The following is a 20381-nucleotide window of genomic DNA, read 5'->3' as shown; positions in this document are numbered from 1 at the left end:
TATGCTCAGGAAAGGGGAGAATGAAAATCAAAAGCTTTTTATGTGAGTCAGCGAGCCAGCTGGGTTGAGACCATCAAACAACGCAAACATGGAGGGCAAAGAGGATTCCTGAAGTAATGGATCCTTCCTCAACTGGTCAAGTTTGACACCTCCTCCCAGTTCCTTATCTCCAAGCCTTCAGTTTTGTTTTTTAAAGAAGGCAAAAGATATCCTCTGCATAAAGTCCCCTGCCCAGCATGATTCATCAGTAGTTCACATACCAACTCTGTTGCTGTTATTACTTGGGAACCACACTCTATGTTTTATATGCCAAGTACCTTCCAATCATTTTTATTAGTCTAAACACCACCAGCCTAACATCCTTAAGGATCTTGTTTCTGTTTTATAGGAGACACGAAGAGGTCAAGTGATTTCCCTAAGGTCATACTGCAAGTTTCTTAAGATCACAGGCAGAGGGAAGGAGCTGTGAGTGTGGGACAGTGAGGATCCTAATTCCTCTCTAGCACAAGAAGAAAGGCAAGTTGGATAGTATGCACATAGATCTTATTTTCAATTCTGGTCTTCCCCTGGATGGTGTGACCGAGTGTAGAGAATAAGAAACACTTCCTTTTGCCACTCCTAAAAAGGAAAATTTCACTAATTCTCCCCATCTCTGCTAAAGGAATAAGCAAGGGGGAAGCTGGACCCAACGCCTCTCTAACACCTGCTCTAACTCCAAATCCCAAGTTGTATATAAGAGAAACCAGGATGGAAAACTGAACCCTGAATATGACATAACTTTACCCCAGAATTCTTAAATACCTCTTCATAGATGATTCTTTCCTTCTAAACCTGAGCGATCATGGCCAAGGCTAGCGGTGACTGTGGTGTTCACCACCAGAGACTATGCAGACAAACTGCGCCCCAGAGGATGCCCACTTACCTACGTCCAGTAGGATTCTCACAGTCACGAATGCGCATGTACAAACAAGCGTATTCAGGGTCTACTAGGGCCCACTGGGTAACAAGGCTTTGTATTTTACAAGCATCTCATTTTAAAATGCCTCTGGAATGGGTGTTCAGGGGCAGCTACAGGAGCAGGTACGAAATGTAGGAAGAGGAAGAGGGGACCTTTCCTGAAGTGAATTGCCTTTCTTCAACTTCAGAGTATCTGAGAGTCTCGGTTTCTTGGCAAGCTTGCTTGGCATGCTGCTCACAGCAGGCACAACCATACAGGTGTGCTCTGGGTTTCAGGCCAAGGAGTGGGCGCCTCCTTCCCCCAGAAGCCACTCCAGAGAGAGGGAAAAACATTGGCAGCAACTTAGTGCACTGGATCTAAGTAACTGTGAAACCCCTTCCCTGCCTGTACGCTGCTCTGTGCCAGTACACATGTTTTATGGCGAGAAGAAAAGACTTAGGGGGTAGGGATGGCAGGGGAGAGAGGATTCTTTGCAGATGGGGGAGGGAAAGAAAACACCAGAGCCAACTTTCCCATCCTGGTCTGAGCCCACACTACAGACATACATTTTTCCACGTTGGAGAATAATAATCCCTTTATCCAGCCCATCTGGAACCATCAGTCTCTGATAATTGATTTCAGACCTTAGATGGAAAGTTGGGAAGGTGTGGGTAGTTGGAGACTGGGGTGGGGAATGGGAGGAGGCAAGAGTGATGCCCATAAAAAGGAGGGTGGGAGTAGAGGAAATGAAGCTAAAGAGGCTAAAGAGTTCAGACCCCGGAGGTAGACACTTTGCCCCGATACTGCCATGTAACATGCCGTACCAACAGCTGCCCGAGCAGAGCCTTGGAAGAGGCCAGTTGTGGCAGCATGCCAGGTTCTGGTCCTAGTGCTATCATGAGCTGGTCCTAAGACCTTGGGCAAGTTCACAACCTCTAAAGTACATCCTATGTCTGACCAGTCCTTCCTTTCTTCCTGCTTGGACAGTCATTCCATTCCTCCGTGTACTTACTGTTTGTTCTGGGCTGGAGGTAGGGTGGCAAACCTTTTCTATAAAGGGACATTTTAAAGTCAAAATATTTTAGGCTTTGGGGGCCAACAGTCTATGTCATAACTACTCAACTGTGCCACTGTAGCACAAAAGCAGCCACGGACAATATATACATGAATGAACATCACTAAGTTCCAATATGACTTCATTTATGGACACTAAAATGTGAGTTTGACATAATTTTTACATATCATGAAATATTACTCTTTTGTTTTCTCCAACCATCCAAAAATATAAAAACCATTCTCAGCTCACAGTCCATACAAAAGGAGGTAGGATTTAGCCTGTGGACCACAGTTTGCCAACTTCTACTCTAGAGATAAAGTATTGAACAAAACGGGATCTCTGTATTTTATGGTTCTGTGACTACCACTTCTAGAGGCTTCCTCTAGCTTTGGAGTGGCCCTACAAATGTAGGCCCTGCTTCATTTTGTTGCATATTGGTGTAGTCCAGCCTTCTTTTCCTTTGAAACCTCCTAAAACCATGATGCCCACCATTAGTGGCCCCCTTGGCTAGGCCAGGGGCTCCTCACAGCCAAGGAGGTCTCCGGCTTATGGGAAAAGTTTGAGTTAAGTGTCAGAATGGGGTGAAGAAGAAGAAATTTGTATGTGGGTGGTGGGGAAGGCTATGATGGAACAAAAAATCAGTAATTGTTTTTCCCAACAATTTAGAAGAAAAAAATAAGATTACATGAGATTGTACCATTATCTGTATATGTTAGGTAAGCAGGTGGTGGGAGTTGATAGAAAAGGAATGAAAGAGACAGCACTAAGCTATGGGGACTCCACAAGCCACACTATACCACACCACCCCCTGTCCAAGTCCGCTCCCAGAATCTAGCTGAGATGCCTCTCCAGGGAACACTGTCCAAAGAAAACTGCCATACACCTGTACCTACTGACGTCTGGTAGAAGCACCATTCTTGGTGAGCTCAATCATAAGTGACTGAGGCCCCTATCAGTGCTCACAGATACAGAGACACAGTCTGTAGCATCACCCAGAGGCCTACAGTAAACCCCTAAATACGCCCTTTCTAACAATACCAGGTCTAGAACCACATGAAGAGAACTCAATGCTTCTCCAGAGCATTGTTGAAGGCAACAAGGACTGTACAAACTCAAAAAGGCTCACTGCTACATTCTAGCCCCGGCTCATCAGCTTACCATCTTCAACCAGAAAGCCCTTAGAATCATGAAAGTATAGACTGAGGGAGCCAGATGTGACCTCAAATGTTATCCAGGTCAACCCTGGACATTTGACAGATAGAAAAACTAAGCCACAGAATGGTAAGTGGCTCATCCAACATCACAAAGTTCATAGTATCAGTGACCAGATCCTGTTTTCGCTAAATTGCAATACCACAACTCTGAACTCATTCTAAGAAAAAGCATAGAAGGACAAGAAACAAACAATAGAGAGCTAAACAACAATACTTAAGTGCTTATCGTGTTATCTCGGTCAGTCTTCACAACTACCCTGTGAGGGAGGTACCGTTATTATCCCATTCTACAGCTGAGGAAACTGAGGCTGACAGAAATAGAGACTTGTGCAGGGTCACAGAGCCAGCAAGTGGTAGGACTGGGCTCTAAACACAGACAGTTTGATTCCACCGCCTGCACCCTTACCACACATCATGCTCTGAATTCTGCACTCTTGCCTGATGACTACTGCTGAGAGGAGAGGGGGTGATAATGTTATCACCAGCAGGTTCCTACACACCCCTCCTCTGGCTGGCTCATTAGGCCCCTTGGTGCCATGCCCCCAGGACTGGCTCCCTGCTATACCACAGCACAAAAGTCCCCTCCCTCTGCTCTCACTGAGACTGCCCGCAAGATGTAGAGTCCCCTATCCCAGCCTTTGGGATAAACAACGGTATTGAGTCTTGTCCCTCCCACACATAGAAGGCAGGCTGCAACTTACCTGAGGCAAGTCCGTCTCCAAGGAGGGTGCTAAGGATCACCAGCGGAAGGAACACTCCATGTCCCACGGAGGCCACGGCAAACGCTGAGGTGCTCTTTGGTGCTATCCTGCCATGGCACATCTTTTATCCGTCCAAGTTATTTTAAAAAGAAAAAATTTAAAAGCCAGAAGTAAGAATTCTCAAGTCAGCCAGGGGTAGACTCACCTATAAAAAACAAGAAAAAGAATGTAATTAAGTGAAAACTTTAGCCATAAGTTAGTTACACAATTAGGTGAGGAAGGCATAATCACACACAAAGTTGAAAGAATTTTAGCAACTGAATTTCTGCTGCCAGGAGAAGATACAAGCTCAGAAGTGGCTTTTCAACTTCTCCCTGGGGAAACGCCAAGGCATGCAGCAAGCTGGCATCAGCATCAGCATTGGGGAGCCAGACCCTTGCGATAGGAGAAGGAGACAAGCTCTGGCTCACCCGGAGATCTGTCAGGCACAGCAGGACTTTCAGAAACTGCCCTGGGTCTGCCCACTGCCTGCCTCGGTGGCTCCAGCAGAGAGGAGGAGAGAGGGAGCTGCTGACACAGAGCTGCTACACCCTGAGTCTAGCTTTGCATTTGCCACTTGGACGTAGAGCAAGTTCAACTAATCAAAAGGAAAAAAAAACAAACAGAGAACACGTGTCTTTAAGGGAGAAATACACCACCTAGGGAAGGAATGCAGCAGCAAGAGCCAAGGGCCCTGGCTCGGCCTGCTCAACCACCAGAGGCTGGAGGAGCCCCTGAGGATCTGACTCTGACATGACTGCCACGAATCTCAAAAATGGGCTAAGTAATCAAGGCGAACCTGACAAACCTGTGACCCTAGAGGCCAGACTTGTTAGCTGTACCTGACAATGACTGGGGAGAGAACAGGTTGGAATTGTTAATTAGCCCCACCGCTGACTCTAGACAAAGACTTCAAGAGTAGGAACCAATATCTTAAAAAAAAATATCAGGAGTCAAGATTTTTAAGGATTTTTTTCTACATGCCTTCAGGGAAGCAGCTGAGTTGATGATACATTATGATATGGGTCTATTATATTTTAGTTAACTCATTTGATTTCATTTATCATAGTTTATAACAGGTATTCCAAATAATAAGATTACACTTCCTTTTTTCTTTTTGTTTTTTTGAGGAAGATTAGCCCTGAGCTAACATCCGCCACCAATCCTCCTCTTTTTTGCTGAGGAAGACTGGTCCTAAGCTAACATCTGTGCCCATCTTCCTCTACTTTATACATGGGATGCCTGCCACAGCAGGGCTTGACATGCGGTTCGTAGGTCCGTGCCTGGGATCCGAACCTGCAAACCCCGGGCCACCGAAACGGAACGTGTGAACTTAACCGCTGCACCACCAGGCCAGCCCCTTCCTTTTTTATTTTAATTCCACACATACCTCCTTCTCCATTAATAAGGCTTTATGTAAATAGATAGGGGGGCCTGCCATCTACAAATCTAATGAAGGATGCCCCTGAGACTACGTCAGGGATATTAACCAGATCTGCCTTTAATCCAAGCCTGAAGCCTTGACTCAGGCCTACGCCCCTCTTCTAAAAAGAGTTAACTGCAAACAGCAACATGAGTTGTCTCAGTCCAAAGGAAAAGCAGCTATGAGGGTCTTCAATGAGCATGAGCCAGGGGTTCAAGAATAGAGCCAGCCACTGGGTCCTCACCCACTACCCCTAAAGAGTTGTGATGGTAGCAGTCTTCCGTCCCCAGCTTTCACCCAGGCTCCAAGTTGAGCCTTTAAAGCTGTGGAAGAGAGACAGTTCATGGAGAGGTCTAGGGGTGAATGATCCAAGACAGTACACAAAATTGCATGTGAGTAAATATATGGAATATGTATACATTTATGTGGCTAAGAACAGTAAAGTCAGAATGCCAGGATTTAAATTTGTTTCCTCTATTATGACCTTGTGGCCAAATTACTCTCTTAGTCTCAGTTGTCCCCTCTGTAAAATGGGACAGTAACCATACTGTCTTCCAAGGGTTAATGTAAGAATTAGGATCATCTGACAAAGTGCTTGGCACAGTGCCTGGCACTTTGCAAGTCCACAATAAACACTGGCTGCTGTTGCCATGGTAATTATTAATAAGACCTGATCTGTGGGGACCTTGGATGTCACGAGCTTCACCTCCTCATTTGACAGATGCCAAAACCAAGGTCTGAAGAAGTTAAAGGATATGCCCAGGGCCACTAGCCAGTCAGCAATGGGCCTTTTGGTGCTGCTGTTTTAGATGCAGCCACAGCAGGAAACCCTAGCAGGCAGTCATCATCGCCTCAAGGCAACAACCAGTGGACCACTGAGAATAACACCTGCGTGTGCCACATCACAGCATGTGCACAACAAATATTTCTGTAGTGAATGGATGAGGCTGACTCAGGGTGCTGCTCTGGTATTCTGTGCACGAGTGGAGGTAATCAGGAAAGACTACCCAGAGGAGGTGATGCTAAGCTGACTGCTAGTGGATGTGTCCAGTGAAAAAAGGAAAAGAAGGAGGTACCAAATACAAGTGCAGCAGAGCAACGGGAGCATAGCACTCCTGGCAGAGGCCAGAGGCAGGGGCTAGGCTGAGGAGTTTAAACTTTATCCTAAAAACCACATGGAACTTACAGCATTACAAACAGGGAGGCTGTAGGACCAAACTCATTTAAGAAGTTCACTCTGGCAGGGATTTGGGGGAGAGTGGGGGGAGCGCCAAGTGGTAAAAAATCTTTAATTTAGTCTTTTATAATTATGTGGAGCTCTCTGGAGGGCAATTTGACAGTATCTGTCCAAAACATACACATATTCTCTGACCTACCAATTCTACTTCTAGAATCTGACCTCAGAAATCACATATGTGCAATGACACACATTCACTGCATTATCTGCACTGGCAAAAGATTGACAGGGGACTAAAATAAGTTGTCATACACCCATATAATAGAATATTATGCAGTGGTTTAAAAGGAACTGGGGGGCCGGCCTTGTGGTGTAGTGGTTAAGTTCGCATGCTCCCCTTTGGCAGCCTGGGGTTTGCAGTCTCGGACCCCAGGCACAGACCTACACACCACTCATCAAGCCATGCTGTGGTGGCATCCTACATACAAAAAAGAAGAAGACTGGCACAGATGTTAGCTCTGGGACAATTTTCCTCAAGCAAAAAAAGAGGAAGATTGGCACAGATGTTAGCTCAGGGCCAATCTTCCCACCAAAAAAAAAAACCTGGGTAGTTCAGTCTGTACTAACATGGAATGACTTCCAAAATTAGTATGTGAAGAAAACCACTTATGTGTATTTTTTTGTTGTTGTTGTTTATGCACAGGGTGTATTTGCCACAATGTTAATTTCAGGTTATATACAAAGCCAAAAGTTGGAAACAATAAAATGTCCAACAATAAGAGATTGGTTAGGTAAATTATGGGAGATCCATAAAACAATGTTGGGCAGCCATTACAAGCCATGTCGCCACACGGTGATCTTGAGCTGAATTTAAGGTCAAACAAAAAGGCAGAACCCAATGCATTATTTACAGTCAGATCCCAATTTTTTTACTAGTAGATACTCATCTCCAAGTTTTGAAATTATGAATAATTTTTCTTTTCTTCTTAATTCTGTTTTCCAAATTTTCTATAATCAGCATGCATTGTGTTTATAATCAGAAAAGTTATTTTAATGTTAATTTGTAAACACTTTCTTCTAACTGAAAAACAGTAAATTTGACAAGCAAAGTTTGTCCCCAAATATCATTTTTTTTAACATTGAAAGTTTTTTTTTTTCACATTTTTTTTTTTTTATTAATGCACTTATGTGTATTTTTAAAGGACACACACATGCACACACACACCTACATGCACTGAAAATCTCTCTCTGGTATTATGCACACGAAACTGATAGCTAACGATTGCCTTCAGGGAAGGGAACTGAGTGTTTAACAGGAAAGGAAACTCATTTTTCACTGTAGGTATTCCCTTTTAGTCTCCTTGAGTGTTGTACCTCGTGCATGCATTACCTATTCAAACAGATAAAATACAAAATAAAATTAATGTAGCAAGGCCTTCCTGTAGACTGCCTGTCTCCTCCCTCAACAAACTGACATTCAAATAAACCTGACTGCTCCCTCTGCCGGGAGCAGAGTCACTTTCAAGGCTTAGCACAAGGGTCATCTCCTGGAGGAATTCTTTTCTGACACTTCATACCATGCCCACCTCCAACAGAACTAACCCCCTGCTTACCCCAAAGGACCTTTAGCACCCTGCTACAACTGCAACTCTAGCAGATTATTACATCTTTTGGTTTATCTGTCTCACGTCACTAGGCTCAAAGTTCCTTGAAGGCAAGGACTGTCGATTACTCAACTTGGAATCTTCAACAGCCAGCACAAGGCCTGGTAACTGACAGGCAGGCAGCAAATGTTTACCAAACTCGCAAATACTGCAGGGAGGAGCCCGTGTGGAATTGGGAAGATGTAGACATATGAGCTCCTGTTTTGTTTTGTTTTGTTTTGTTTTGTTGTGAAGACTCCTAGCTCCTCCCTTATTGCTTAAGCAGCTACCTGAGCCAAGGGACCAATTCCACCAGCTCACTTGAACAAGTGCAGAACAGACAGGGTGATGGAAATGGCAGCTTTGCAAAGAAAAGAGATAAGATGAACGGAGGGTAGTCATGCAAGACTGAGCCAAGAGTTAGTGCTTCAGAAAGAACACAGAGAAAAGAGAATCCCCACAACCCCAGAGTATCGCCCAGAACAGAAGAACCCAGGTACTGTGGAGAACGAGCGATACTATACATTGGATCATTTTAAGAAAGGATCTGTTTTGAACACAGAATTTAAAAAACAAAATAAAACCTGTCCTTGAATTGTGGCTTTAGACCAAGTGAAAAGAAAAACACTTCAGAACAAATGAACTAGGTATTCATCACCCCTAGAAAAACACACAGGTAAAAACTTAAAAAAAAAAAAAAAAAAGGAATCATTTCCCTTCAGCATTCCTTTGGTATGTTAGTGACCACTTCCCCCAATTAAAAAAAATTATGATTAAGTAGAGATAGAAAGTAGAAATGTGACTGTCATGGGCTGGGGGAACAAGAGATGGGGAGTTAGTGTTTAATGGATATGGAGGGTCAGTTCTGTGAGACGAAAAGAGTTATGGAGACAGATGGTGGTGATGGTTGCACGACATTATGAATGTACTGAACATCACTGAACTATACACTTAAAATGGCCAATTTTACTTTACAATAAAAAGTAAATTGGAAAAAACTATCATTAAAGAGAAACCTGGAGCTAAGCCTCATTTTCAAAGCTAGCACTCACCCATCCTCACAAGGCATGTAACATTTAAACTTAAAGGTAAGAAAAGAGGAGGAGGCCTGGGGCTATGAGTTAGTCCCAAACTCCACCAACTAGCTGGCCAGTCATGAAGCTCTCTGGCTTCCATTTCCACATCTAAAAAACGGTCCGAAGGCCTCTCTTAGCCACAGAACTCTCCAGAGCGTCCAAACTCCTCTTTGTAAAACCCACCTCTTCCTCCAGCAGCCAATTTTCCCTCCAAAACATAGAGTGAGGAGGAGCCACGGAAAATTTGCATTCACTCTTCTGATTTTTTCTTGGTACTATGCTGCTGCCCCAATGGCACACGGTAAAGGGAGACCCCATGAGCCAGCACTGTCAGTCCCTCAAGGTCTGGGTCTGTCCTTTCCCACTTCTGTGAACCCAAAACATCAAAAGCTGGGTGACCGTGCTCTGCTGAATGTGGTGTTATGAACACTCATTTCCCGTCCAGAACGATCCTCCAAGAGGAAGAACATTGCCCTGAAACCATGGCTCTGACTTGAGGAAGCCACTTACCTCATCTCTGTCTTTGTTTCCTCATCTGTAAAATAAGGCTGTCGCGTGCTTTGAATATCTCACTAGTCTCTAGTAAGGCTCAGAAGGGACAAAATACAAGGTCAGATCTTAATGCCTCCCACTCTTCTCCCCAAAATGATGAAATGAAGTTACTTCTAGATGTCTTCAGTTTACTCTCCATCCCCCACTCCGTGGATAGATGGTTTCTTCCAATCTTGCTAACCTTTCTTTCCCTTTCTTCCCTTATCTTCTGTGCCACTAAAATGAGAGTGCTTCAATAGGCACAAATTCTTCTATTGGACTTTGAGATCCTTTTTTATTTTTTTTTTTGAGGAAGATAAGCCCTGAGCTCACTGCTTCCAATCCTCTTTTTGCTGAGGAAGACTGGCCCTGAGCTAACATCCGTGCCCATCTTCCTCTACTTTATATGTGGGACGCCTACCACAGCATGGCTTGCCAAGCGGTGCCATGTCCGCACCCAGGATCCAAACCGGCGAACCCCAGGCTGCCAAAGTGGAACGTGCGCACTTAACCACTGCGCCACAGGGTTGGCCTGTGGACTTTGAGATCCTTGAGAGTCAGAATGTTACCATATCCATTTCCTTTTAATCTCCAGCTCCAAAGCCCCAAAGACACAAACACCAAACTCTTGTTAAAACGCACCTCCGGCAAATCATGAAAATAACCTTCAGCTTTTTTCATAAGCCACCTAAGCCAGGGTAGGATAGATGGTAGAAAATGTTTTTAATTGCTTTGATATTGCTTGTATCCTTGTCTTCTTCCCGTAGAAGTGCTCACCACATCCTCTTGTTATCACACTTTCCCTCTACCCTATTCCTCAGGCTTCAGACAGCAGGAATGCTAGCAGACACACTACCACCCCATCCCTAAGCCTTCTCTTTAACAGTCTCCAACACCTCTCTTCTGGAGCCTAACAGTGGATGACTGCAGCATGGACCTGAATGCAGGAGACAGCCCTAAGTCCCAGCTCCACCAACCAGCAGTGGTTTGGCCTCAGGCAAGTCAATCATTCTTCCTGGTCCTCAAGGGGTGAGCCTGGATGATCCCCAAATGCCCTTTCAGTTCTAAGGAATCTGGAGGGTATTCTAGGGAATGGGAGGGGCCCACAAGTATTTCCTCTGAAAACCTAAGTCAACAAAAGTCTGACTGGAAGGAAGAAATGTTAAATCCATCCTCACTGTTCTGCATGAGCAGTCCTCTCCCCCGACATCTCCTAAGACCTATCCTAGCATCTATCTTCCTCTGCACTGCAGCAAACTCAGGAGACTCCACTTTCCCATTTAGAGCTTAATGAATCCGTCAGCACATTTGTATAGGCATCCGTACACAGCGTTCCTAAAATGCTTTCCAAAAATAACAAATGTCTAGCAAAAAAACCCAGCCTCTGCATACACAAGGAATCACTACAGAGCTGTACGGGGCCCAGACAGACAGAAAAGATGCAAGAGAGGACAAAAGAGAACAAAGCAAGACAGACACAGACAGGACAGAAAAACAGAAGAGTGCCTGCAGGCAACAACTTGGCTTAGAGTGTAAATTTCCTACCCTGAAGGCAGGTCACCACTTCTCTCCAGCTTCAGCAATGACTGAAGGGCAAATAGCTTCTCCCTATGCCTCTGTTTCCTCACCAGTAAAATGAAACAGTTCAACTAAAACTCTCTCAGGGAGGCTGGGATCGTGGAAAGATTCTGGTAGACGGGGTCAGAATCTCTGGTCTGCTTGGATATTAGTTAGGCGGTCTAGAGCAAGTTATTTTCAGTTCCCATCTATAAACTGGATAGACAATATCGCCAACTGGGGTGCTGTGAGATGGAAATGAGATAAATGTGAAGGATGCATGACAGTGTCTGAACAATAGACACTCAAATCAGCATTGGCTACGGCCCCTTCCTGCTCTAACAGGCTGTGACTGAGCAACCCCTAGACTCCAAAAGGCACCAATCAGCTGGGCTGGAAACAGATGCTCTGAGACGAGGCTCCAAACACAAAGTTCACCTAGATGAAAGAACAGCCAACAGGTTAAACAAGTGAAACTCTAAGGTTATCTCCTAGGAAGTTCTAAAAATATTTTTTAAGGAACTTAGCATTCTCTCTCGCAAAATTAAATAATTACGTATGTGACTATACTAAAATAATACTGTGTCTAGAGGGACCTAGGAGGTTTTCTAGCCTGAATATGTTGTAGGGAAGGATAAGGACGTGGAGCTTACCTGTGTTATATACATTTTCACTGTTAGTGCCATCAAGTCAATCCAACTCCCAGTGACCCTATGGACAGCAGAGCGGAACCCTGCCCGGTCTTTCTGCACCATCCTCTCACCTTCCAGTGCTGTATCAGACAATGCTCCGCTGCTATTCATAGGGTTTTCATGGCTAATTTTTTTCAGGAGTGGGCAGCCAGGTGCTTCTTCCTAGTCTGTGTTAGTCTGGAAGCTCCACTGAAACCTGTCCACCATGGGTGACCCTGCTGGTATTTGAAATACTGCTGGCAAGCTTTCAGCATCATAGCAACATGCCACAGTATGACAACTGATAGATAGGTGGTGAAGTTCCCAGATTGGGAAACGAACCCAGACCACAGCAGTGAGAGCGCCAGATCTTAACCACTAGAGCATGAGGGCCAGCTGTGTTATATATAAACACACATACAACATACATATACATGCACACACTCATTACCACATTAAATAGGTGTCATTACCACCATTATACAGATAAACAGAATCCAATAAATGGGTCTAGAAGTCTTTCCTTCTCCTGCCTTCCTACTGCAAAGGGCTCCCTGCTCTTTCGTTTTCCAAATACCAGGTCAAGCTTAGTTGCGCTTCCTGTGAAAAAACTCATCAAGTCAGCCCACAAGCATGGGAGGCTCTTCTGAACCCAAAGGATCACTGCCTGAACCACAATTGAGACAACCAATCATATCCCTTCCCAGGGCCCACTCACAGTTACTTAACTGTTGTGTGCTGCATTTACTGCAGGTAGTAAATTCCTGCAGGGACCACCAACTCTGCCTCTTTCTGTGCCCCCAGAGTGTTCAATATTTACTTGTTCACTGAAGGGGAAAAAAAGATAAACCTAAAAGACATTAATTTATGTAGGAAATACAAGATGGCAAAATAAGAGCAGAGATAAAACAAGATGGGAAAAGCCTTAAGTTTTGGCCAGGCAGCACGGCAGATGCTTGGCAGAAGCAGATGTAATTGGTTCCTAGACCTCAGAGATACATCTGTGTGTCATCACACCCCTCTGCTTGGTTCCCATCAGACCTGAGTGGAGCAGGCTTCAATATCTACTTGGCAAATAAAGTCTGGGAAGCTGATTTGCTAAATCAGCTTCTTAGGGTTCTGTGTTTGCAGTGACTATATTGCAATTCAATAAACATTTACTGGCTGTCTTCAGTGCAAGGTTTGCGTGATCACCGAGGTGAAGTGGGGCATAGTTCTCACTCTCAAGGAATTCACAATCTACGTGAGAGGAATTATATGTTTATCTATACAACACTGTGAAATTGTTACTAGTGCCCAATAAAAAGGTTTTAAAAAAAAGTGCTATGAAAATGCAGAGTAGATAGGAATACACTTCTGATTGGGAGTAGTGGGGAAGTGAAAGAGAAAGCTTTGAGCTGGACCTTCAAGATCGTGCACATATTCAGTCACCTCTCAGGACAGTTTTGCAGGCACAGTGCTAATTATAAAGAAAGAAAAAGAAATGGAAGAACAATTCACCAAAAGGAAGGCAGAGAAAAAGAAAAAAAAAAAAGAAAAAGATAGTGAGGGGCCGGCTCCGTGGCCAAGTGGTTAAGTTCACGCGCTCCACTGCGGCGGTCCAGGGTTCGGATCCTGGGCGTGGACATGGCACCGCTAGTCAGGCCACGTTGAGGTGGCGTCCCACATCCCACAACTAGAAGGACCTGCAACTAGGATATACAACTGTGTATAGGAGGGGTTTGGGGAGATAAAGCAGAAAAAAAAAAAAAAAGATTGGCAACAGTTGTTAGTCCAGGTGCCAATCTTAAAAGAAAAAAAAGAAAAAAAATAGTGATAATTTTGTCTGCCAAGACTCACTGAATGCTGTCTGGTAACAAGAAATAAATATCTGTCCATAAAACCTGACTCAAGGGGATGTTTAGGTGCTAGATTTGGGTTTTCAAAGTACTCAGAGCTGTTCAGGAAACACCTCCTCCAGGTCAAAAATAGCAAACCAAACAGAACTGGCTGATGCAGTGATGTTTATTTTTTATCATCTCTGTGGACGGCTTTCCAAAGGCCCCAGAGTGGGATGGCATAAATAGGTCTGTGTCACTTCCTGGTCCTCAGGCCTTCTTCTACATTCCCAGTCTGGGAAGGCTGCCTATTTAAAAATAAACTTTAAAAACTCACCAAAAACCCCAACTCTAAACCATCCTTTCCTTTATTTCATTCATTTCACTGAAATTAAAAAGGGTTGAGCGAGAAATGAGCCAAAAATGACCAGAGAATGAATTCTCAGGTCAGAACAAAATTATATGCCGAGTTCAAGGTCAGGAGATCTGGATTCTACTCATGTTCTGCCTCTAACTGGAAAATTTGACCTTGAGCAAGCAAGATGCCTCATCTCTCTGCACAATAGCTGCTTCAGCATACTCTTTAATTCCAATGCAGTTATCCAACCTTTCTGGACCTCAGTTTCCTTATCTATAAAATAGACTGATACAGTAGCTATCTCAGGGGACTATTGTAAGTGTTATATAGGGAAATGCATGTGAAGCACTTAGCAAAGTGTCTGATACTTAGTAAGTCGTTGAAAATGGTAGATATTATAGTTATCACCATCTATCATTATCATCATCATCATCATCATCATCATCTGAAAATGGAAGGGTTGAGCTAGGGGACCACTACCTGAAGAGCTTCTCTGGCTCCAAATCCAATGATTCTTTAAGTCACTTTCTCCTTTTCTGTTTCCTTTTTTAGGGGGCTAGGTGGAAAGGAAGGGAGATAAACTTGACAAAGCAAGACAGCTACAAACACATCCTTAGTGTTTCTGTTAGAAACACTAGGATACAATTAGGAAATCCATCAGTGAGTAAATGGGGGCATATTACCCTCCCCAGTGGGAAAGTCTTACCCATTACTCACATTAAGCCCACAGCATCTGGCAAGTTCACCCACAACATACTGCCTCTACCCCCATGAGCACCAAGGACAACACCCTCCTGGGCCAGCACAATCTGACTTCACCCACCTCATCTTTAACTGTCAGCAGCTCCTTAGCACAGCCCTAACAGAAAAGCACAGTGTTTTAAACAAACAAAAAAATGCCTTCTCCTTAATGTAATTTGAATGTGGCCAAAAATCAAACACCCTTCCCAAAAGTTAAGAGTGTAACCAGAGGTGTTCAGCTTTATCAAGACCAAAGTGATAAACTATAATTAAATTCAGATGAAATTAAGAAATGTTTTATTTTATTCAGTGTCCATGATGTGCCAAATGCTGCAGGACACGCCAAAAACTAATGGACTGGGATGAGTGAGACCAATAAAGGATGACACCTAGGTTTTTAGCCTAAGTGACTGAGTGAATGACAGAAGCTACCACAGAAGAAAAAACAAAGGTAGACAAGCAGATTCTGGTAAAGAATGGAATGAATTTAGTTCAGGTTACTCCTGAATGTGTTGAATTGTAGGTGCTTGAAGGATATCCAGGTAGAAAGGTCTAGCAGGCAAATGAGAAATGAGTATGAAACTCTGCAGAGTGCTCTGAGCTTAGGATATAGCCCTGGACTTATCAGCCTGTAAGTGATGGTTGAAACCATACAAAATAGAGAAAAGAGAATCAAGGACAGAATCTTGGGGAGAACACTAACTTTTTAAAGGGGCATACTGAGGAAGGAGAGTCCATGAAAGACACTCCAGAAGTGCAAGGAAACCAGGAGCCTGTGTATCGCAGATGTTAAGGCAGGGACAGAGAGATTCAAGGAGGATATAAGGGGGAGAGGGGAGATGCAGCAAAGGTCCAGTAAGATGAAGATGAAAAGACATCCACTGGATTGGGTCACTAGGAGATTATCGGTGATCTCATCAAGAGCAGTTTCATTAGGGTGGTGAAGGCAGATCGTATTAACTTTAACATGACTTCAAAGTGAGAAAGCAGACACAATAAGGGCAAAACTATTGGCGGGGGTTGAGGGGGGGTGGAAAAGAAGGGAGAAGAAAGACTGGATAATGGCTAAAGGGAATTTCTATCTCATAAATTGTACCTCCTCGGTTAATCGAAAGATTTCAGTTAAGGCTTCCTGAACTGTTCAGATAGGTCAGAGATCTCGGCATGGAGAGTCCCTCGGAACTGATACTCCCACACACTATGGTGGGCCAAAGCTAGGGAGAAGCTGGGGATGAATATTAAAGGGTTGCCTGCTTCCTTAGTATTTCACAACAACATAAAAGCCTCTCTACTCCTTCACCCCTCCCCATAAACTGCTACCTCTTCTGTAGGATTCATGAGTGGGAAGAAACAGTCAACCAAGTGGCAGGGCCAGAGAAGTGACCTTTCCTAGTGTCTCTCACGCCTTAAGATTCTCCATAAACATGGTCCCAGCTTCTGCCATTTTCCTCCGTTCTACTCAAATATCATCTGAGTATTTTCCCCTGAGGTTCACGTTCATCTAAGATTCTAGGAGCATGCTCTTCACCTCCATCTACTGAAGCTTAACAGCCTCAACGAAGTACATACTTAAGCTAAACAAGACAGTCTTCTAGCTCCAAAAGTTCTCCGTCTCGTGCAAGTTCCAAGAAGCCTCCTAATTTATAACCAAACCATGACTCTTCTTGTCCTCTTTCTCACAAATTACCCAAACTTCCTGTAAGCTGTCAAGGTTGGACTTTGAGGCCACAAGCAAAAACGAGAAGCAGGAACTTGCCCACTGTTCCTTCCCCTTTGATTAGTCCCACACCCCTGCTCCCACCTATGCCCTAATATGACCCTCTAACTGTACAGAGTCCCTCTACCAGGGCCTACATGTTCCATTTCTAACTCCAATCATACTTCCAGTTCTCTCCATGTGGGGCTCTAAATCAGGGCCCAAGAAGAAAGGAATCTGATTAATTCACAACACGGGATATTTCCTTAAATCTCCAAATAAAGACTCCAAAAGTAATCTCAAATTAGTCAAAGTTCAGGCAGAGGTACCAAATGAAAAATTTCATAAAGTCCAGGTAACATCCTAGATGTTAAAAGGGATTACGATAAACACAGTAGATGAGGAAAAAAATCATAATTAATGAAGGAAGCTGATATTTCCCTTCAGACAAGGACTCATTCCTAATACCTACCTTTCTTAAGAAACTTACTGATTTCATTTAATACATGTATTGGGCACCTATATATACTAGATTCCACAAAAGGTACAAAGATGGGAGAAAGCACATGCCCTTAAAGAATTTACAGTCTACTAGGGGAGATGAAAATACACAAATAACTACAACATGAGGTAGGAAGTGAAGACACATAGGAGATATAACAGCCAAAGTGTCAAAGACAAAACAGGGAAGTAAGCTGGAACCCAGAAGAGAGAAATGAAACAGCTAATTACAGGATCAATCAAGGTGGGTTTTAAGGTCACACAAAGGGGAACTCAAATCCTGGTTCTGCCTCTGGCTTTTTACAGGCTCTAGGTATACCGCTTTACTGCTGTGAGCCTCTGTTTTGTCACATATAAACCTGGGGTAACAATACCTATTTCACAGAATTGCAAAGAGTCCAAGATTCACACATTTTTGAAGAATTTAATACAGTATCTGGCACCGAGTAAGACTAAGTAAGATGGAAGGGCCACTGCACATAGAGATTTAATGCTCCTCCCCTGCCCACCGAGGGCTGTCTGAACCTAACCCATAGGCGGCTAAGCACCTGCTATTTGCTCATCAATTGTGCCTATTAGTTCAATTAGTTACCCAGGTTAAATGGGACCATGGTCAGGAGGTATAGGAAGGCAGCACAAAGTGTGTATACATGTGCATGTTCTTGCCAGATTAACACCTGGAAACACACACCGAGCCTTATGATAGAAGGCACAGCATTAAAATACAGGTAAAGTTACACAGTATTCCACGTACAGCATGATACTGAATGATGCTATTTTTCTGGTCATAGGAGGTGTTCAATAAGAACTTGGCAAATTGACAGGGCCAGCCCAGTGGCATAGTGGTTAAGTTCGTGTGCTCCACTTCAGTGGCCCGGGGTTCATGGGTTCAGATCCTGGGTGTGGACCTACACACCGCTTATCAAGCCACACTGTCACAGCATCCCATATACAAACAACAGAGGAAGACTGGCACAGATGTTAGCTCAAGGACAATCTTCCTCAAGCAAAAAGAGGAAGATTGGCAACAAATGTTAGCTCAGGGCCAATCTTCCTCACCCAAAAAAACCAAACAACTTGGCAAATTGACATGACCTGAACCTGATTAAATTATCATCAATATAATTTGTCTCAATGGATCCATTTTTCAACACATGAACAAAGGAGAAAGAAGACATTCAAGGTTAAAAATTGGTCTGAGGTGACGGTCTGAGGGACTTCTGCCTCCAATCATGATGGACTAACAGGAACTAGATTTACTCTCTTTCCTTAAACAACCAGAAAACCAGATATATGAAAAAATGGTTTTCAGACATTCAACAATAGGCAATACAGGGCAGTGATCCTTGATAAAAGGGAAAGAAATGCAGGGAACCCCACTAGTACCCCAGCTAACTCCCTAAGGAGTTTCCAGGTCACAGAATGGGGAGAAAAAACATGAAAGAGTTCAACAATCTCAATGAGTTGAAGAGACTGAGTTGGGAATTTGGGGAGGCCAAGATTGCTAGAATTTGCTCAGCAAAGTAGTTGAAAGGAGGGAGCTACAAAGATAAAAAGCTCCAGAGATCTGCGGAGGGATCACCTTGAGTCTTTGGCTGAGTACTGATCTGTGCATGTGTGTGAAGAAAACTAGCAAGGCTGGGGAAAGAACCAATGGAAAGGAGTAGGTGGCACAACCCCCAGAGCTCACACAGAGCTAGAAATAGTTCATGTTCCCGCCAGCCAAAGTGGAAAAATCTCCTAAGACACAGGGCATCTGATGGAATCTTCGGAAGGGTTTGGGCTCAGTAGTGAGACCATCCTAGACCTAGACTAACAGCTATTCTGAGCCCATCCTAAGAGACCTGAAAAGCAAGCCTTGAAAGCATCAAACCAAAGCCAAGTAGTGAACTGCTTCTGAAAACAAAGCCCAAAAGTATTTAAAGGAATACAAAAAGTTCCAGCACCCAGCAACATAAAACTCACTATGTCTAGCTTCAAGTCAAAAATTAACAAGCATGCAAAGGGGCAGAAAAATGTGACTATAACTAGGAGAATAATCAAACAATAGAAACAGACCTAAAAGTAACACAGATGATAGAATTAGTGGACAAGGATGCTAAAATCTCTATTACAAATATACTCCATCTGTTCAAGAGAGAAGAGGAAGGCATGAGCATGAAGAGGAGAGAAAGGGAAGACATAAAGAAGACCCAAACTGAACTTCTAGGGGGAAAAATACAAATATCTGAAATGAAAAATATACAGGATTGGATTAACAGATTAGACACTGCAGAAGAAAAAACTAATGAACTTGAAAACACAGCAATAGAAACTACCCAAAATACAGTAGTCCCCCCTTATCCATGGTTTTTCTTTCCTTGGTTTCAGTCACCTGAGGTCAACTGCAGTCCCAAATATTAAATATAAAATTCCAGAAATAAATGATTACTAAGTTTTAAACTGTACACTCGTTTGAGTAGCATGATGAAATCTTGTGCTATCCCACTCCATCTCACCCAGGACATGAGTCATCACTTAGTCCAGCATACCCACACTGTAACACTACCCACCTATCACTCACTTAGTAGCTGTCTGGGTTATCAGATTGATACTGTCACAGTATTGCAGTGCTCTGTATACAAGTAACCTCCATTTTACTTAATACTGGCCCCAAAGCACAAGAGTAGTGATGCTGGTAATTCAGATATGCCAAAGAGAAGCCAAAGTTCTTCCTTTAAGTGAAAGGGTGAAAGTGCTCCACTTAATAAGGAAAGAAAAAAGACTGTATGCTGAAGTTGCTGAGATCTACAGTAATTTTCATTATAGTTTACTGTTAGAATTGTTCTATTTTACTATTAATTATTGCTATTCATCTTACTGTGCCTAATTTATACATTAAACTTTATCATAGATACGTATGTATAGGAAAAAACAAAGTATATATAGGGTTCAGTACTAGCCACAGTATCAGGCATCCACTGGGGATCTTGAACATATCCCCTGTGGATAAGGGGAGACTACTATACACAGAACATCAGTCAGCAGAGGAACAATACCAAGCAGCCTAACATATGTATAACGGGGGAAGGGGGCAGATACAAAAACCTTTTAAGAAATAAAGGCTGAGATGTTTCCAAATTTGATGAAAACTATAAACCCACAGATCCAAGAAGCTCATCAAACCCCAAGAAGCAGCACAAAAAGAAAACACAACAAGGCACATCATAATCAAAACACTGAAAACTAGTGATAAAGAGAAA

At 43.4% G+C, this 20381-nt stretch overlaps 1 protein-coding gene across 2 annotated transcripts in view; it reads right to left on the bottom strand.

The window, feature by feature from the left end:
* SUSD6 (sushi domain containing 6) overlaps nt 1-20381 on the bottom strand; it is a 93878-nt gene that overhangs the window by 45242 nt on the left and 28255 nt on the right. The window contains exons 1-2 of one of the 2 annotated variants that reach the window (XM_070594173.1): nt 4380-4546; nt 3910-4114 (exon numbers count right to left, since the gene is read on the bottom strand). In XM_070594173.1, the coding sequence (XP_070450274.1) occupies nt 3910-4030 (121 nt within the window). In that variant the 5' untranslated portion in view covers nt 4031-4114; nt 4380-4546. Of the gene's footprint in view, nt 1-3909; nt 4115-4379; nt 4547-20381 lie in introns of those variants that run through there. The other variant, XM_070594172.1, reaches the window with a different exon arrangement.

Source organism: Equus przewalskii, chromosome 25, assembly GCF_037783145.1.
Source record: "Equus przewalskii isolate Varuska chromosome 25, EquPr2, whole genome shotgun sequence".
Classification (NCBI taxonomy): Eukaryota; Metazoa; Chordata; class Mammalia; order Perissodactyla; family Equidae; genus Equus; species Equus przewalskii.
The sequence above is the reverse complement of the archived record's forward strand: the minus strand, read 5'-3'. Positions and strand labels throughout refer to the sequence as shown.